The sequence below is a fragment of the Schistocerca serialis genome, chromosome 3 (assembly GCF_023864345.2).
Source record: "Schistocerca serialis cubense isolate TAMUIC-IGC-003099 chromosome 3, iqSchSeri2.2, whole genome shotgun sequence".
NCBI lineage: Eukaryota > Metazoa > Arthropoda > Insecta > Orthoptera > Acrididae > Schistocerca > Schistocerca serialis.
In genome coordinates this window covers 840,791,801-840,812,755 of record NC_064640.1, presented here as the reverse complement: position 1 = coordinate 840,812,755, position 20,955 = coordinate 840,791,801, and the positions used below count along the sequence as shown (strand labels likewise).

Sequence of the window (20,955 nt, the reverse complement as noted above, 5' to 3'; positions counted from 1 at the left end):
GAGTAAATGGTTCAACCGAAGAGGTCGCGCAGTGCTAGCGTCACGGCTTCACAGTTTTGCGCCCCGTTTTCGATATCCAATTATTATCTGCCCATGTCAGTAGAAAATTACTACATGAATGTTTTCCAGATGGATAGGGCAGCAAACAATCACTGAAGTCATTGAAGTGTAGGAAGGTCAATACACACTACACCACAACTGACAAAAAATGCTTCACTGCTCTAGCTATACATCCAAAAAAACTCAACTCGTAAACAACAGATCACAATGCAGCGCACACACACACACACACACACACACACACACACACACACACTGGGAATTGAGGAAAATCATTGTAATAACACAACTATCGCAAAAGCCGACCCCAAAAGATCTCACCAGGAGAGAATGGCAACAGCTGCGTATGTTTCTGCCTTGCCAAGTGGGTAGAGACTAAGCAGATTAGGTACAGTCTTACTTCCCATCCTATTTCCCGTCTTCCCTCCCTCTCCTCCCCCATACATAGTGATACCGGTTTTCCAGACCTATTCCATTCTGTCGCTAATGGTACACAAAGACCTCCATTCACTGCAGGCGTTCTGCTTTGTTCCATGTTGGGTTGACAATGACTTACTGTTTCAGGTCTGCAGGAATCAAACGTGTTTCTGGGAAATGCCAGCCCCTGGAACAGTAGTGAAATACTTGACTAATCATCATGGAACAGCCAGCAGCATGATACAGCCCTCGGCTATGTCTTGAAGTGGAAACAGATAGCTCGAGTAGTTGCACTTGAGAGAGGGGCAGACATGCCAAGACCAGGTGGGCACTGGAGCCGGTGAGCTCACTGCGGGTGATCGCTATTCAGTATGCTGGTGCCGGCCACTCCCGTCCCCGTACCCACCACAGCAGCCTCTCGTAGCCCGCACGCTCAAAATTAGCATCTGTGGAAGTCTTGTAAATAAACTGTCATGCATGTGGGTATTACATACATTTCTGACACACAAATATCAACACAGAACAGCGGCTTTCACGCTATCTATTCACATGTCGGAAATAAAATCACAGACTTTTTACAAATGGTTCAAATGGATCTGAGCACTATGGGACTTAACTACTGTAGTCATCAGTCCCCTAGGACTTAGAACTACTTGAATCTAACTAACCTAAGGACATCACACAGATCCATGCCCGAGGCAGGATTCGAACCTGCGACCGTAGCAGTCGCGCGGTTCCGGACTGCGCGCCTAGAACCGCTAGAACACCGCGGCCGGCAGACTTTTTACATCCGACGGCAAGCTACACTACTGGCCATTAAAATTGCTACATCAAGAAGAAATGCAGGTGATAAACGGGTATCCATTGGACAAATATATTATACTACAACTGACATGTGATTACATTTTCATGCAATTTGGATGCATAGATCCTGAGTAATCAGTACCCAGAATACTGGCCGTAATAACGGCCTTGATACGCCTGGGCATTGAGTCAAACAGAGTTTGAATGGCGTGTAAAGGTACAGCTGCCCATGTAGCTTCAACACGATACCACAGTTCATCAAGAGTAGTGACTGGCGTATTGTGACGAGGCAGTTGCTCGGCCACCATTGACCAGACGTTTTCAATTGGTGAGAGATCTGGAGCATGTGCTGGCCAGGGCAGCAGTCGAACATTTTCTGTATCCAGAAAGGCCCGAACAGGACCTGCAACATGCAGTCGTGCATTATCCTGCTGAAATGTAGGGTTTCGCAGGGATCGAATGAAGGGTAGAGCCACGGGTCGTAACACATCTGAAATGCAACGTCCACTGTTCAAAGTGCCGTCAATGTGAACAAGAGGTGACCGAGAGGTGTAACCAATGGCGCCCCATACCATCACGCCGGGTGATACGCCAGTATGGCGATGACGAATACACGCTTCCAATGTGCGTTCACCGCGATATCGCCAAACACGGATGCGACCAACACAATGCTGTAAACAGAACCTGGATTCATCCGAAAAAATGACGTTTTGCCATTCGTGCACCCACGTTCGTCGTTGAGTACACCATCGGAGGCGCTCCTGTCTGTGATGTAGCGTCAAGGGTAACCGCAGCCATCGTCTCCGTGCTGATAGTCCATGCTGCTGCAAACGTCGTCGAAATGTTCGTGCAGATGGTTGTTGTCTTGCAAACGTCCCCATCTGTTGACTCAGGGATCGAGACGTGGCTGCACGATCCGTTGCAGCCATGCGGATAAGATGCCTTTCATCTCGACTGCTAGTGATACGAGGCCTTTGGGATCCAGCACGGCGTTCCGTATTACCCTCCTGAATCCACCGATTCCATATTCTGCTAACAGTCATTGGATCTCGACCAACGCGAGCACCAATGTCGCGATACGATAAACCGCAATCGCGATAGGCTACAATCCGACCTTTATCAAGGTCGGAAACGTGATGGTACGCATTTCTCCTCCTTACACGAGGCATCACAACAACGTTTCACAAGGCAACGCCGGTCAACTGCTGTTTGTGTATGAGAAATCGATTGGAAACTTTCCTCGTGTCAGCACGTTGTAGGTGTCGTCACCGGCGCCAACCTTGTGTGAATGCTCTGAAAAGCAAATCATTTGCATATGACAGCATCTTCTTCCTGTCGGTTAAATTTCGCGTCTGTAGCACGTCATCTTCGTGGTGTAGCCATTTTAATGGCCAGTAGTGTATAATTTGCATCCCTCCGTCCTCGTTATTTCGTAACATCCAACTGAGTAAAACTATGAACTCGGTCAACAATACTGTTTTTGATGACAAAATGAGCACACTTCCAAGGTGTATTTTCCTCAATTTTAGGTGTTTTGCTTCAATTTTCGCATTTTTACCAGGTTTCTCCGTAATTTCAATGCATTTATTCAATTTCTCGAGTTCTAAACCACTGCTCCCGACGACTTATCACGTCAACAAAACGTCACATTGTGTCGATCTCGTGATGCTATCAGCCAATGACATTGCAGCATGGTTCTCAATTTCTGTATCATTTGTCGATTAACTCCAATTGGAAGTGTAGTTTCTATCATTTCAAAGTTAATAGTGCAAGTGTAAAAAACTCCGGTCTTTCTGAACTGACTTGCTATCTCTGGAACTATTCAATCTACAAGGCTGTGGTTTTCAGCTATTTATTCCTTGAATTTATGTTAAGAGGTTGGATCCACTGTGTACACAGAAACGACAGTATTGCACACGCATCTTGTGGATTTACTAAGTGGGTGTAGTGTTTTACAGGTGTTGAACAGTAAACACAGTGGTTTGGTGTACTATTACACGTTGTTATACCTCTTTTCAAAATGACGAAAAGAAAGAGTTATTTTATGAAGCGATGTTTCCAGTGAAATCAGCATACAACTGATCCTAAAATAGATGTTTCACAGACACAGGAAAGGGACACGCCTACTAGTGTTTCGAGGAGGAAACTTGGAAACCATGAGGATTTATTTATTGACAAAGGAGATCATGTAAATAGTATAGGTTATGTTTTATTAGATTTGAGTGTGTTAGGACAACTTTTAGAAGATGGTGTATCATGCAAGGTTTGTGGTGGCAAATTAGCATCTTTGAGGACACATGTACAAGGACTGGACTAGCTAACAAACTTGTTGTTCAGTGCAAAATTTGCAGGCCCTCTACGTCATTTTGGACTTCTCAAAAGCGCAAGAATGACTTGTTTGAGAGCAATGTTAGATTCTTGTATGGAATGAGGTGAATAGGTAAAGGATGACTGCAGTTGAAGTATTATGTGCGACGCTGAACTTGTCAAACCCACCAACCAGATCAGGTAAGTACACAGAAGTAATTGGTGAATATGTCAAATCTTTTGCTGTTGCTTCTATGAAAGTCTCTGCTAAAGAAGCAGCAGAATTAAATAACACAACAGACTTATCTGTGGCAGTTGATGGTACATGGCAAAAGAGAGGCCCCACATCTAAAAACGCAGTTGCAACTGTCACTACTGCAGACACAGGTAAAATTTTAGACATCCAAGTGCTAAATAAATACTGACATCAGTGTAAATCAGTTGACAATGGAACAAATGAAAGTCATAAAACAAATTGTGGCAAGAATTATGAGGGAACTAGTGGGGACGTGTAGGCTGATGCAGCTGTTTCTATGTTCAGACGCTCACAGCACGAAAGAGGTGTGTGTGCTACACTAAGTACATGGGGGATGGTGATTCGAAGGCCTTCAAATCAGTCCTGGAAAGCCAACCTTATGGTGAAAAGCATACTTTGAAGATTGAATGTGTGGGCCACATTCAAAAACGGATGGGAACACGCCTTCGGAAGTTGAAGCAGACAAAAGGAAAACAGAAGTTATCGGATGGAAAGACTAAATGGTAAAGGAAAACTTACAAAAACATTGATGAACTCCAGCAACATTATCGAATGGCAATAAGGAACAACACACATGACCTACAACGAATGAAAAGAGCAGCCAATTTACTCCAAATTTTTGCATGATATTCTAATAAACGTTCGGACGGACACAAGCTAAATTTTTAAATATATGAGGTATATAATAATATACAAAGACGAAATGTTGTTAGCAAATATCTCTTAAAGTTCTTGACTGACTTAGGATGTATATCTAGTTCCCATGCACATTTAGAAATTGCGAAGCATTGCCGGGTCTGTTTTTATTGTACTATTTTCGCCCTTACTCCAATTCCGATCACTGAAGGTGCGCAGGAAGATGAGGGCAGCGTAAGTGTCCATGAGCGCCCGAATTCTTCTATTTGGACCGCCACGGTCATCATGTACTACGTATGTTGAAGGAAACAATTTGTTTATTACCACTTACTCCAAAATCTGTTGCCAGAAAATAAAAAATAAAGGCATTTAGTGAGCACTGCATCTTTCGTAACTCATCGGCAGTTAACAATATAGGAAAAGACAGTTTGCTACTAACCGTAAAGAAGACACGTCAAGTTGCACCATTGAGTAAAAGACACTCACATACAGTTTTCGGCCGCCGCCTTCGTCAGTACACACACACACACACACACACACACACACACACACACACACACACACACACACACACACACACACACCACGGCGAATGAAACTGTGGGTGTCACGTGGTTGCGATGTCGTCGGCATGACAACAGAGCGCGACAACGCATTTCATTTCATCACGACCAGTTCGTTGCTGCCCTCCGCACGCTACACTCCATCTCCGAGGCTTTCCACGTGACACTAAGTCGAAGGTGTAGCCAGACTACCTTGTTCAGAGTCAAACGCTGTAGACAACAACATGTCGCCCGCAAAAGTATTGCAAATCATCCGTATATTCAACTGCTGAGTATCCATCCTCTAGAATTACTGGGCTACAGACGTCAAGTTTTTCTTGGATCTCGACCGATGACGATGGATGGATGCTAATTTCTGTTGTATTTCGATCAATAATCAGTTAAAATTTCATTGGGAGTAGGAAAAAATTGAGTGTCTTTGGGCAAAAACGTCGTGTTACCATGCGCCGATGAAGACAAACCATTTCTCAAGTGTGGTTCGTACTATCCAACAGCTTATTAATTACAAACATTAAAGGACACTCTGAAAGTGGTTATTGTTTACGGTACCTTTTTGATGGACATCGTGTTGGACGGATTTTGTGCGTGGCCGGGATGAGCAAGAGGAACTTTTGTTAACTTGGTGCTGAGTCTGGGCTTTCTCCGGATTCACAGTCGCCGGGCACCTGAGAAAATGAAGCATACACTGAAAGCTATTTCAACATTAGTAGTATGGTAATTTTTCATGACTAGTGGCTAATAATTTTGGTTATTGACGGCACTAATAAAGGAGGAGGTTAGTGTTTAACGGCCCGTCAACAACGAGCTCATTAGAGACGGAGCACGAGCTCGGATTAGGGAAGGGTGGAGAAGGAAAGCGGCCGTGCCCTTTAGAAGGGACCATTCTGGCATTTTCCTTAAGCGATTTTGGAAAATCACGGAAAATCTAAATCATGATGGCCGGACACGGGTTTGAAACGTCGTGCTCCCGAATGAGAGTCCAGTGTGCTAACCATTGCGCTACACCGCCCTGTCAGACACGTAAGACTGTGGAAATGAAGCATGAAAAGTACCACATCCACAATCCAGAAAATACAGTTAAAACGTCATTCTGAAAATTGTTTACTGCTTTTCTATTAGCACGGAGGCAATACGGGAATTTTCACCCTGGTGTTTTCCTTAAAGCGACTACTCTGGCGCTGTTTTGATGTTTTCTCTTTGAAATTGAACCCCTCCAATGCGGAAATTACGTCCACTGGTGGAACGCCAACGTTAACAGGTGTAAAATTAAATTCGTGTCTCACGACTCGTCTTAACGCACTAATTCTAAAATTTATTGATTGTAGTGGCAACTTTGTTTCAAATCCCTCAGGGCTGCGGAAAACGCTACCTGTACTTACTGAACAGTAAATTTTCTAAGACCTTTTTCGGCTACACTAATAATAAAACAGTGAAAAACCGTCGTGTCTGTCTGTTTGAACGCACTAATTTCCAAAACTACTTGATGAATTTTTGTGGGGTTTTCACAGGTAACTTGTGCGTAGCCTGGGGTAATGTATAGACATTATTTCATCAAAATCGGAATACAGAAAAATGAAATCGTAATATAAAGTTTTATCTAAAATCAGCTCCTCAGCTTCGTAGTTCGGGTGTTTAATCATCAACACGTACTACACCAAAGAACCAATAGACTACGCTGTTAATTTCTAAGTACAATTAGTACATCTTGTCTAAATGTATTTTAAAAATTTAGATTATCTCTCACGAATTGTTTTGATATTTCTGACTATGTCTGAACTAAATAAAAACAATCTATTCCTTTATGTACGCCTCTAGTAAAATATAAAATATTCTCTAACCACATCCTGATTTTTGAGAATGAAATTATCGAATACTACAATCAAATTATCTTGACTGTCATCTAATGGTATAATTTCTACTGTTTTCGACATCAGCTTGGCTCTATTATTGCACATAGAACAGAATTAGGCAACAGCTTGCTGCAAATGAGTCGCCTATTTCAACTGAGGAGTATATCATCTGTTCTCAAAAAATGATTGTCTGTACCTTTATGAGGCAACTATAGCAAAGTTGCACTAGTTAGTTCTTATACATTTTTAACTCCAAATATTGTGTCCAAAAATAACAAATTGTATTGTGATGGAGAGACAATTACTGTTGATAAATATGCTTCGAACAGCTTAGAAAAATTTCTCCATACAAAAGAGCCTAATATACATATACATCAAAGAAGATGAAGTTTTGAGTTATTACTGAAAGTGATATATTTTATATGGATATAAATAATAGTATTCGAAGTGTGCTTGGATTTAGTGGACAAACTATTCTTGCTAAGGGAAGGACTGTTACTACCGATGTTCATAAAATCATTCCATTAGAGTTAATCAACATAAATTTTAATCTAGCTGATGGAATGTTTGTAAAGCATACAGATCATTTTCACTAAGTAATTATTATTATTACTTCACTCAAGCCTAATGCTGAATTTGGTGGACCACTAATTGATGAACCACATAATCCTGTATATATTCCAGTTCACAATAAAATTCAGGATTCAGAAGGAACTATAACTGATGAAAATAATAATTTAACTGACTTCAATTGTGCTTGTGTAACAGTTGTTTTAGAAATGGCCTAATAAAATTTGATCCTTATTAAAATCCAGTTTACTGATTCCCTGTGAACAAGAAAAGTAAATATAACCTGAATGTTCCTAACAAGGATAGTGAAATTAACATCCACATAGGAGATGGATGACTTCATCCTAATCATACTCAATTGTACATGAGCCTCAAGACTGTTATAGTTAGTTGATCGTATTACCCAAAATATGACAGCAAATCCAATGAAAAATTAATCCGTAATGATGTGGCAAAGATGTTTGATTTTATAGCCATACAGAGAGGAAATAATGTTTTATCTAGAACTGAACATTCTTTTATTTCATCATCAATTTTGTTCCACTTCAGTTCATCTCTTGCTGATAAAATAAGCATGGAAGGTCATATACTTAACAACACAAACATAAAGTGCATGAAAACTCAAGCGTTTTATCCACTTGGAATGCTTGGTTCATTTTTCAATGATTAGAAGGATATCATGTTTGACGGAGATCTTTCTGTAATTTTACACTGTCTTCTAACGCTGGAGATGCTATGCTTAGATGGTACGATCACAAGAATGCTTCAATTAAAATAATAGATACTCTCTCAAATGAAGATAGAATTTTTGTAGTATCTTTGGAAATTCGTGTACCTATTTTAAATATGGGCCAAATTATGTGCAAAAGCAACGAAAAAGTAAAAATTCCGATATCCTTTTATGAATTACAAATTACTGAAGTCGCTGCATTGAGTGGTAAAAAGAATTTTGAGTTACATATTACAAATTTATATAGCTCCACAGAATTTTATATGCCTTACGAATTCATATTTATTAAATTTCAGACAAAAATACGAAAAAGTAATCAGATGTCTGATTTGTCAGTATCTGATCATGTTAAGATATGCACACTTTATCTTGAGAATGGAAGAAATAAAGTTATTCTGCGAGAAATGTGGAACTTAGATCCACCAAATAATTATTTGAAGGCTTACGACTCTCTTCTGGATTTTAAAGGAGAAATGGAGATGTTTTATATAAGTTCATGTAATTTCATAACGAATTATCCAATTTATGTCATAAATATGACTCGTAGAAAGAATGTAGTTGCCACTCAAAAAACAACACTGAAACTTTGTGCAACTTTTAATGATAAAATTCCTGCAACTACCCATGCTTATGTAATTATGTATGGTGAAAAGAATCTTATATATGATGTACAGCACAAGATATTAACTGAATATTTTTAAGCAAGATAGATAAGATAGCCTTTTTCATGTAGATTATGCTAGCTTTTTGAATTTTTAACATCGGTAACTATCTGGCTGAGAAATAAACAAAAATCGATCTATTTGTATGCTGGCAGGCGGCGGCTGCAGTATAGAGATCCCACCTGCGACAGAGAACTGACTCGATTGACTGATTCACGAAGTGGGCGCGATCAACATAGCAATCAAACGACATTTTCCGCTTCGCTCCACCTACTTATTTCCGTCTCGATCGCTCAGTATATCTGTACTTCTCGCATAGCAGTTGAAAACTTCATTCACAGGTGGAGCTGGGGCAGTGTCCATTCAGAACAGTATGGGAATATACTTCGATGATGATTATGTTTGGTTCGTGGGGCGCTCAAATGCGCGGTCGTCAGCGCCCGCGCAACGTCCCAATTCTTTACACAGTGCAATCCTGCCACTGTCGCAAATGATGATGATGATGACAGCATAAACACCCCGTCCCCGGGCACAGAAAATCCCCAACCCGGCCGGGAATCGTACCCGGGACCCCGGGACACAGAGGCAGCGACGCTAGCTACTATACCACGGAATATACTTCGTTTCTCACGTAAAAATTATTATTTAATCTCAATTTGAGTCCTCACATTCATATTTACAATTAATTTCTTCTAAAAAAAGAAAAGCACAATGTAAAGAAAATAAGGTATTTCCATCCGAAATAAATCGAGGAACATATCTCCATTTGAAAGTTTATCACTCAACATATCTCCATTTGAAATCCCGCGTCCGGCCATCCTGATTTAGGTTTTCCGTGATTTCCCTAAATCGCTCCAGGCAAATGCCGTCTTCCTTCCCCGTCCTTCCCTATTTCGATGAGACCGATGACTTCGTTGTATGGTCTCCTCCCCCAAACAATCCAATCCATTTGATAGTTTATCACTCAAATATCTACTAGAATACGGTTTGTAAACGGATTTTGCTACCTTGTACAGGCAAAGCTGGTGCTTTAGCTAATGGTTTGGCTGGCAATTACTAAATCATTTGCTGTCCTACATTCTTCGAGAACATCTGACAGCTAATCTGGCAGCTCAAGAATCTACGAGCAGAAGAAGATGGAACAGTAGCAGTGTCAGAGAAAAAAGTGACACATCGGCAGCAGCAGAAAAAACCCGGAGTGTGAAAATAAGAAGCAACAAACGAACAAATGTCAAGGAAAAATCCTTCGGGTTTCTCCGATTGGCCTGGAGTTTTGCTTAATTTTACTAATAATTTTTTTTTATAAATGGAGCCTCTACTCAAGAAGCTCAATAATGCAAACAATCCTAATTTATTTAAAAGAATTAGAGAGCTAGAAATAAATGTTTTGTACATTAGCTAGAAATAAATGTTTTGTACAACATTACTGGATGCGGTTATTTTAATACTATATACGGAGTAAAAATTTGTATGGTGCTTAATAACAAGTTTAAGATTATTGTGCCATATATATATATATATACATTTCAAATTAATAAATAATTGGGTTTTCAATTTTTTGAAGAATTACAGATTAAATTGAGATACAAAGAAAATGAAAAATATTAATAATGAGTATCATGATTTGGAATTTTAGTTTAATTAATATTAATATTCTTACTCGCCACTGCGCTCGGCACATATATGTTTTCTCAAATGAGACAGATCTTAATAGTTTCTTACAAAACCATGATTCATTACAAAATCATTTGTAAATAAAAATATTTAAAAATTGTCTTTATAATAAAGGAATTCATTTCCCTAGTTTCTTCAATTGATTTCTTTTTAAAAATAATATAAAAAATTTACAAATTTAGCTTTTTATATAAAAATTCGATTAAGTGAGCGAGAAATAAGGCGTAGCATGGCAGATATAATTTTTAGGTTCTGCGTCACCCAGTGAAAATATATCAAAATTATACATAAAAAATAGCTAAATTTTCAATTTTTTTAAAGAGTGGAAATCATATATGATTTTTATGGCTCGCCAGAAACATTGAAATTATTTCGCCTCTGATGACCAAATACTTCTCTTACAGTAGAAATTACATAAAATGACTGATGGAATTCCCATGGATTCGCCACTGTCATCAGCCATTAGCGACCTTTTTCACAGATTTTGAAGAACAAGCGTTGAACACTGCTCTCTTCCAGCCATCTTTCTTCTTCAGATCTGCTGACGATATGCAGGGTGGTCGGAAATTCCCGTTACAGACTTCTAGGACTTGTAGAGGGGGGTGAGTACATCGTATTTTGAATAGGAACCCATGTCCAGAAACGTCATCCAACGAGACTACAGAGCGTTAAAGTTACAGGCGCGGGCGTCTGTAAATGTACGTATACACAGGATGATTCCGTGATGGTGTTACAGACTTTCTAGGATGATGGAGAATGATAAATGTATTAATCTGAAGGAAGGATCCCTATACCGGAAACGAACGTGTCGAAAGTTATAAACGAAAACCGTTCTGATACCTCTGACAGTTGAATACAAGAACCGGTTCTTGTGTTGTGAAGCGTGTGGTGGTAGAGTGGACAAAAACGACAAAAAAGTCCAATAAACGTGGGCTCTAAAGTGCATGACTGAGGAGTTAATGTGAAACATCTCCTGTACTGAGCAAGTGTTCATAGCTGTTGAGGTACGACCGCGCCTGTAACTTTGACGCTCTGTAGTCACGTTGGATGACGTTTCCGGACATGGGTTCCTATTCAAAATACGATATATTCACTCCCCTCTACAAGTCCTAGAAGTCTGTAACGGGAATTGCCGACCACCCTGTATTTTTAATCCGGTCGCATAGCAGTGAGGCGCTACAGTAGTTTCTTGATCAGTTCAATGGTATACATTCCAACATAAGATTTGCAGTGGCGGTGGACAAGGACGGGAAGTTACCTTTTTTTGGGTGTGTTGCTTGATGGGAAATCAGATGAACGACTCCGTCATTCTGTGTACAGAAAACTGACGCATACAGATCAGTATCTCAACGGCTGTAGCTTTCACCATCCAGCTCAGAAGAGAGCTATGCTGAACACCTTAGTACTCAGAGCCAGAACTATTTCGGACATCGACCACCTCGGTTACGAGATTAAGCATCTGAAGATAATGTTCAGAGGAAACGGATTTTCTGTCCGTGACATCAGTTCAATATTGTTGAGAAAACCATGACGTGACTCTTTCAAACAAGCCAAGAGAACCAACATATAGCACGGCTTCCGTTCTGCTATGAAACAAGTAGAGTGGTAAACAGGCAAGGAAACCGACCGGTCTTCCAGCCACCCAGAAAACTTAAAGAAATGTTGCGACCCATTAAAGATATTCTTGGCCTCAGAGTGCCGGGAATTTATAACATTCCTTGCGAGTGGGGCAAGAGTTACGTGGGCCAGTCTATACGGACGGTTGCCGATCGTTGCGTCGAGCACCAACGTCACCTTAAATAGAGGCATTTGCATAAATCAGTGGTTGCAGAGCTCAGCCTGTTAAATAAGCACAAGATCTTGTTTGAACAAACGAGAATACTAGCTCACACTTCGAACTATTGGGACGATGTGATCAGGGAAGCTCTTGAAAAAAACTTCAACAGAGACACCGACTATGCACGTAGCTACGTACGGAAGCGTGCACTTGACAAGGAAAAACACACTGAGGAACACATCCCGTAGTTCACAGCCTGAGCCAGCCGAAGTGGCCGTGCGGTTCTAGGCGCTACAGTCTCGAGGCGAGCGACCGCTACGGTCGCAGGTTCGAATCCTGCCTTGGGCATGGATGTGTGTGATGTCCTTAGGTTAGTTAGGTTTAATTAGTTCTAAGTTTTAGGCGACTGATGACCTCAGAAGTTTAAGTCGCATAGTGCTCAGAGCCATTTGAGCCATCACCGCCTGATGCGATCGATGGCTTGCAAGCAACGCTGGAGAGCGCAACCTCTGTACGCGCCATCATAACATAATCCAGTCAATCGGATGCCGTTCTGGGGGTGTAAAAGAGGGAACCTTGCCAGCTCACAACATCCAGTTTAGTCTCTGACGAGGATGATGGCGAATATCATCGAAAGTTTGTAATTTTATCGGAATTTGACGCGGCAAGAGAATCGAGAAATTTTTATGCATATATATGATTTTTACTCTTAAAATTTTTTTATAAAAAATAGCTATATTTTCAATTTTTTATTTAAAAGATTTGCTATTTTTATATATAATTTTGACATATGTTGAGTGGGTGACACACAACCTACAAATTATACCTACTTTCGAGTTTTCGCGAAATACAATGACTCGTTCTGCCTGATGACACGATTCGTTTAATTGGCGCTCCGTGATCTATTCACGGCTGTGTAGCATTCTCCAGAGTTACGAGGCGTGTTTTTAAGTAGGTACCGTTTTCAAATTAAAAAAAGACGTGCTAAGATAGCTGAATAATTTTATTTTTACGTGAAAGCCTGTGCCTTAATCTACGCACTGGCGCCATTACAGTCTGATTCTTCCTTTTTTACGTTGTGTACTGAGTATTTAAGATGCCTCCGATAATCTTGAGTCCCGCCGACTGTGAAGTTCGGGCTGTTATAAGATTTCTTAGTGCTAAAGGCCTAAAAGCGATCGATATTCATGGTGAGATCTGTGCAGTTTACGGAGAAAACATTATGAGTGATGGAATGGTAAGAAAGTGGGTGAGAGCATTTAAAGATGCGCACAAATGTGCATGATGAACAACGGAGTGGGCGTCCGGTCGTTAATGAAAGTTTGGTGCAGGAAGTGGACAATAAGGTGAGAGAAAACAGACCCTTTACAATTTCCTCCTTGCGGGATGACTTTCCTAATGTTTCTCGTAGTGTTTTGTATGGCATTGTGACCGAGCACTTGAATTACCGAAAATTGTGCGCACGTTGGGTTCCGAAAATGTTGACGGATGTGCACAAAACCAAACCTTCAGACAGTGCATTGACTTTCCTTGAGCGGTACCACAACGACGGTGATGATTTCTTAAGACAAATTGTTACGGGCGATGAAACATGGGTGGCCTACGTCACACCAGAGTCGTGGAAGTTGAGCAAGGGCATCGTTTTGCTGCAAGGTAATGCCCGTCCGCATGTGGCGAATCAGACCAAAGATCTCGTCACATCTTTTCGATGGGAAACTCTAGATCATCCTCAGTACAGCCCCGATCTTGCACCCAGTGACTACCATCTGTTCCTGCACTTGAAGAAACACCTGGGCGGTCAGCGTCTTCAAGACGTTTAGGAAGTCAAAACCGTGGTGATGCAGTGGTTAACAAGTCAGGCGGCAGGCTTCTATGAGGAGGGTATTAAAAAACTGGTACAATGTTACGACAAGTGCCTCAATATTGACGGAAATTATGTAGAAAAGTAGATTAAGGTACTGTCTTTCGGGTAAAAATAAAATTACTGAGATATCTTAGCACGTCTTTTTTAACCTTCTAAAGGTAAGGTTTGGGTTGGATCTGACCCCAGTGAGTCTGTTTTGTTTATAACTCCCCACTCCCTTTTCTGAGAGCGCTGTGGTTTCAGCTACCCCAATAGGCAGTCGTCCCGAGAACGACGAGGCGGCCACGTCAGTCTGGTGAGTGACCTACAGCTACCCTCTCTATCCGAAACCTACATTACCCGCGCTGGTTGGATCCGACCCCACCTTACTGTTTACGTCACACTTATTAGTTTCTTTTGTGGGGAGGATTCAACCCCATATTGATGTTCATATTACATCTAAGTTTCGTTTTCTCTTCTAGTATTTTACTAAAATGGCGCATCAACTCCTTAGAACTCCTGAGGAGATACACAACTTTCTCCGACAGGAGGCTGAGTCAGAGGATGGCGAAAATATAGATGCAGAAAACTGTTCAGAAACCACCTATTACATTATGTGTACAAAGACATTTATTCTTGAGAACTTTATATTTCGAAACTGCTGACACTATAATTATTTTCTACAAGTAGTAAGAGATGTTTCTCATTTAGTTCCTATCTTTAGAAACTCTAAAGCACTCAAGTTCCTAGTTGATGACTAAATCTATTGATTTTTACTATGTTTTCAATAATTTTATAGAGAATATTTCTATTAGATATTTTTTTGTAATCAAGTTCCTATTTTTTTCCAAAGTACTCTATATTCTTACTTATTGACTATAAAAATAAAAAAACTTGTTATAACAAATGTAATGTGTGTTTAATTGATAATACAACTTTTTCCCATTATTCATTTTTTATTTTACCCCGAAAAATGGATACCGTTTATGTCAGGAAACTTCACCTTACCGTTAGAAGGTTAATTTCAGCCGGGCGGAGTGGCCGTGCAGTTCTAGGCGCAACAGTCTGGAGCCGAGCGACCGCTACGGTCGTAGGTTCGAATCCTACCTCGGGCATGGATGTGTGTGACGTCCTTAGGTTAGTTAGGTTTAATTAGTTCTAAGTTCTAGACGACTGATAACCTCAGAAGTTAAGTCGCATAGTGCTCAGAGCCATTTGAACCATTTTTTTTTAATTTCAGAACGGTACTTACTTAAAAAACACGCCTCTTATCATCACGAACATTTTACAAATGAGTATCGTTAATGGTGCCCCTGCCCCCCCCCCCTCCCACCTCCCACTCTTCTATGCGGTATTAACCCGCTCTTACGTATTTTATTTGTTTGCTGCCACGATCTTTTGCTTGGTATTATCGTTCCAGTTTATCAGTCTATCTAGAATGATCCGAAGGTATCTTACTGTGTTCTGAGCTCTTATTTTCTTCCCCCATAAATTCACTGCAGCATTTTCTGGGGGGTTTTCTGCGTATATGGTATTAAATTTGTGTGTGCAAAGATAACTAGTTCAAATGGCTCTGTCGGAGCACTATGCGACTTAACTTCTGAGGTCATCAGTCGCCTAAAGATAACTAGTTGCGACTTGGATGGACCTGGGCGTATGCGCCAGTTTTCCATCCATTCTTGGCGGGGTGTCTGTGTAACGGTTAGTCTTAGCCGCGTCCACACGGGACAAATGCGCGGCACCGGGCAGCGTACTACGGCGTCGACCAGGCGGAATTGCGCCGCATGGAGCAGACTATCCATACGTGCGCAGCAATGTTGCGGGGTGTGTGTGTGTGTGTGTGTGTGTGTGTGTGTGTGTGTGTGTGTGTGTGTGCCCGCCAGCCAATAAAAGTACAAAACGAGGAAGGTTGTAACAAAGCGCTCACGAACGAAACATTTTCTTTGATGAACTGGCACAGAGCGGAACTTGTTCGTTATTGGGCAGAGCGGCGCGGTTTAACGTACACACCGAACGCGGCGCTCTGCCGAACCTCTTTCTTTGGTTTTGCGGCCGGTATGGACGTGGCTTTGGAAGACACGGCTTCGGTTGTTAGCGGCATGACACAGAGATGCGGGAAACGGAGTTGCCAATGTCTTTTACGTTTCTGATGTCTTCACTTCACTACGGACAAAGTTTGTGCTTAGTACGATGGGTGATCGGAAACTAAAGTTACAAAGCTGCAGCGAAACGTCTGTATTTGATTTCACGCATCCAATGCAGCCAGCAGGCAGTATATACACTACTGACCATTAAAATTGCTACACCAAGAAGAAATGCAGATGATAGACGGGTATTCATTGGACAAATATATTACACTAGAACTGACATGTGACTACATTTTCACGCAATTTGGGTGCATAGATCCTGAGAAATCAGTACCCAGAACAACCACCTCTGGCCATAATAACGGCCTTGATACGCCTGGGCATTGAGTCAAACAGAGCTTGGACGGAGTGTGCTGGTACAACTGCCCATGCAGCTTCAACACGATACAACAGATCATCAAGAGTAGTGACTGGTATATCGTGACGAGCCAGTTGCTCGGCCACCAATGACCAGACGTTTTCAAGTGGTGAGACATCTGGAGAATGTGCTGGCCAGGGCAGCAGTCGAACATTTTCTGTATCCAGAAAGGCCCGTACAGGACCTGCAACATGCGGTCGTGCATTATGCTGCTGAAATGTAGGGTTTCGCAGGGACAGAATGAAGGATAGAACAATGGGTCGTAACACATCCGAAATGTAACGTCCACTGTTCAAAGTTCCGCCGTCAAAGCGAACAAGAGGTGACCGAGACGTGTAACCAATGGCACCCCATACCATCATGCCGGGTGATACGCCAGTCTGGCGATGACGAATACACGCTTCGCATGTGCGTTCACTGCGATGTCGCCAAACACGGATGCGACCATCACGATGCTGTAAACAGAAACTGGATTCATCCGAAAAAATGACGTTTCGGCATTCGTGCACCCAGGTTCGTCGTTGAGTACACCATCGCAGGCGCTCCTGTCTGTGATGCAGCGTCAAGGGTAACCGCAGCCATCGTCTCCGAGCTGATAGTCCACGCTGCTGCAAACGTCGTCGAACTGTTCGTGCAGATGGTTGTTGTCTTGCACAAACGTCCCCATCTGTTGACTCGGGAATCGAGACGTGGCTGCACGATCCGTTACAGCCATGCGGATAAGATGCCTGTCATCCCGACTGCTAGTGATACGAGGCCGTTGGGATCCAGCACGGCGTTCCGTATTACCCTCCCGAACCCACCGATTCCATATTCTGCTAACAGCCATAGAATCTCGACCAACGCGAGCAGCAATGTCGAGATAAGATAACCCGCAATCGCAATAGGTTACAATCCGACCTTTATCAAAGTCGGGAACGTGATGGTACGCATTTCTCCTCCTTACACGAGGCATCACAACAACGTTTCACCAGGCAACGCCAGTCAACTGCTGTTTTTTGTATGAGAAATCGGTTGGAAACTTTCCTCATGTCAGCACGTTGTAGGTGTCGGCACCGGTGCCAACCTTGTGAGAATGCTCTGAAAAGCTAATCATTTCCATATCACAGCATCATCATCCTGTCGGTTAAATTTAGCGTCTGTAGTACATCATATTCGTGTAGCAATTTTAATGGCCGGTAGTGTACATTACGTTATTTTTCTACACAGTTTCCATATCGATTTAGGCACTTGTCGCTTCGTGAGACGAGTCTGAGTATACCCTTCTTGTATAAATCGTGTCCTTGCTTGTTCAGCCACGTTGTAGCTAAGTGCTTCACCACCTCGTCTGAAGCGAATAGTCGGCCTCATAGGTGCTCCCTTAAGTTCTCCTGCATCAGCTCCTCAACACCACATGTGTTCAAATATGTTGAGGACTTGCTGTGTCTGCCATTGCGATCCTTGTCGGTGACGTTTGTCTACCGGCTGGTAACTTTCGACACCATTCTGCGAAATGCGGACGAGACATTACATTCTCTCGGTAAACCTATACCAGCTGCCGGTGAATTTCCGCCGCGGTTACACGTTTCGTTCACATAAATCGAATAGCAGATTTCTTCGCGACACCAGTCTTCCAAACGAGTCGCCGTTTGTGTTCACCTATAACAACACAACTTGCGCTGTACGTGGCGGGTGGATAAAACTCTGCACAATTGCCAACGGCGTTAATCAGAATTACCGCACACTAATAATTTCTCTATAGCAGTCGAAACTCAAGGGATATCGGTCTTGCAACTTTAGTTTCTGACCCCGCCTCGTAACAGTGGACAAAACTACTAGATATTTTGTAGGTATCGAGTGCACAAGTTAACCAGTTCTCGTCACTGTCCAAAAATGTAGACTTAAATGTTATGTATTTTGTGAATCTTGCGTAACACTGAGTATGCAAATAAAAGAAGCGATGAATCATTCATGGTTTCCACAAAAGTACTCTTCATATAAATTTTACTGCTAGACAAATCTTTAATTATCTCCTTATCACGACTGAGTGAACCATAGTATCGGACTTGGGTCACAAGAATTTCCATCCCTACTGGCAGTTTCTACACCTAATCATCGTAGATTAAACGTGAGCAACATACATGAATATAACGTAGCGACATACCACATGAACTCTTCTAACACGGAACGTCCAATTGCTCTCTCCCTTACACCTGGTCCAGTTGTAATTCTCAGGTTCGCCCACAGTCTTTTCTATTCAGTTTTCTCGAAGGCAGTGTTGACATGAGACATCAGTACTCGAGTTGACATGCGACTCAAGTCACTAACTGAATTACATGTAGCATCAGTTGTTTAAAGTATACACAAATGCGTTGTTGGTAGGTAACATGGATTAGCATACGGTAACTGACGTGCCGCACAACGTTTCCATCGCGAGATAATTTAAAAACGTATCTGTCCCAACAGGAGTACGGTTCAAGTTATTCACCATCGTCGTGGGGAGCATAGGAAGGTTTAGCTTGCTACTTTTAACTTGGGGTATCTCAATTTTTATAGGTGATCAGTGACTAAAGCTCAAAGTCGAATGTTTTATAGGGTCCGTTGACCGCAGTCGATCTCCAGCTTCTTCGATGCAAAAAGTTTTAGACCTGATGTTTTCACGGTAGCACCTAAAGCAAGAACTACATTATAAATAAGAAATGATACGCTTATCAAATAAAGAAAGGACAATAATGTAATAGAATTCGTTTGAGCTAAAAGCCATAGTGGAATAATTGGTAATGAAAACATTGATAAGCTAGCAGAGAAAACAATCTGCAAAATTTACAGCTGGCTGTCATCGAGAATTACAGATAACTGAGAAGAACAATGGTATACAGGTTAAGCTATTTATCCGCGATAACCTTTCATATAGCAGTGCCAGCGAGCATTAGAGTTTAAGTCACTCATACAGTCATTACCGAATTTATATCGCGAATTGACTTCAGTACGTGATTTACCGCGCGCGCGCGCGTGTGTGTGCGTGTGCGTGTGCGTGTGCGTGTGCGTGTGCGTGTGCGTGTGTGTGTGTGCACTTGGGTTAATTCTACTACTAAAATGTGAAATATATTGATGAAATATATGTTGACCTTCTGGCAGATTAAAACTGTGTGCCGGACCGATACTCGAAGTCAGGACCTTTGCCTCTCGCAGTGCTCAACCGACTTAGCCACGCAAGCACGACTCACGACCCGTCCTCACAGCTTTACTTCCGCCAGTATCTTATCATCTGCCTTAGCTGATCTCTTTGTGTGCTTTAGCTCATTCACTGCAGTATGCTTCATATTTTTTATAATTCGTTGGAAAATAAAATGTTCTTTGTAAAGTGCTGATTTCAATGAATAAATAGTATAAGTGTAAGATCTTATAGGAATAATTTTAAATTTAAGAACATCTTATAATTTCCAGTCATGTATACTCGACACAGATCCTAGACTCACGGGTAACATTAGAGGATGAGCTGCAGGAGCGTCCTGTGCACTACGTCTTTCGTATGGACGTTAAACCAACTCTGCATCTTGCATACGAACTGTGGTCCGGCATTTCCATTCGCAGATATGACATTCAGAGAATCGTCTGATCTATATGGCTTTAAAGGGAATACCAAAGAAACTGTCTGAAGCCACCAACTAGTGATTTATCGTAGGTCTTATGGTTAAAAAAACAGAGACTATCGTGTATTTATACACTTTACGTTGCATTTATTTATGTTTGTAATATATTACTAGTCACAGACCTTTTTCTTTCGTATATAATGAAGTCGGCAGAAGACTTGTGACGTCTCCCTGATAAATGCTCGCCAGTGTGCTCTTTTACAGCGATGATCCTCAATCTACACAGACACAATGGGCTCTAACTGGCGAAGAATCCTCGACCGTCCATCTCCTCAAATACACTACTGGCCATTAAAATTGCTACACCACGAAGATGAGCCACAGACGCGAAATTTAACCGACAGGAAGAAGATGCTGTGCCGTGCAAATTATTAGCGTTTCAGAGCATTCACACAAGGCTGGCGCCGGTGGCGACACCTACAACGTGCTGACGTTACGAAAGTTTCCAACCGATTTCTCATACACAAACAGCAGTTGACCGGAGTTGCCTGGTGAAACGTTGTTGTGATGCCTCGTGTAAGGAGAAGAAATGCGTACCTTCACGTTTACGACTTTGATAAAGGTCGGATTGTAGCCTATCGTAATTGCGATTGCGGTTTATCGTTTCGCGACATTGCTGCTCTCGTTGGTCGAGATCCAATGACTGTTAGCAGAATATAGAATCGGTGG

General features: G+C 41.8%; 1 protein-coding gene across 3 annotated transcripts in view; it reads right to left on the bottom strand.

The window, feature by feature from the left end:
* LOC126470904 (ligand of Numb protein X 2-like) overlaps positions 1 to 20,955 on the bottom strand; it is a 492,663-nt gene that overhangs the window by 271,676 nt on the left and 200,032 nt on the right. For all 3 annotated transcript variants that reach the window (XM_050098936.1, XM_050098935.1, XM_050098934.1), the window contains one exon: positions 5,593 to 5,708. In XM_050098936.1, the coding sequence (XP_049954893.1) occupies positions 5,593 to 5,708 (116 nt within the window). The remainder of the gene's footprint in view (positions 1 to 5,592; positions 5,709 to 20,955) is intronic.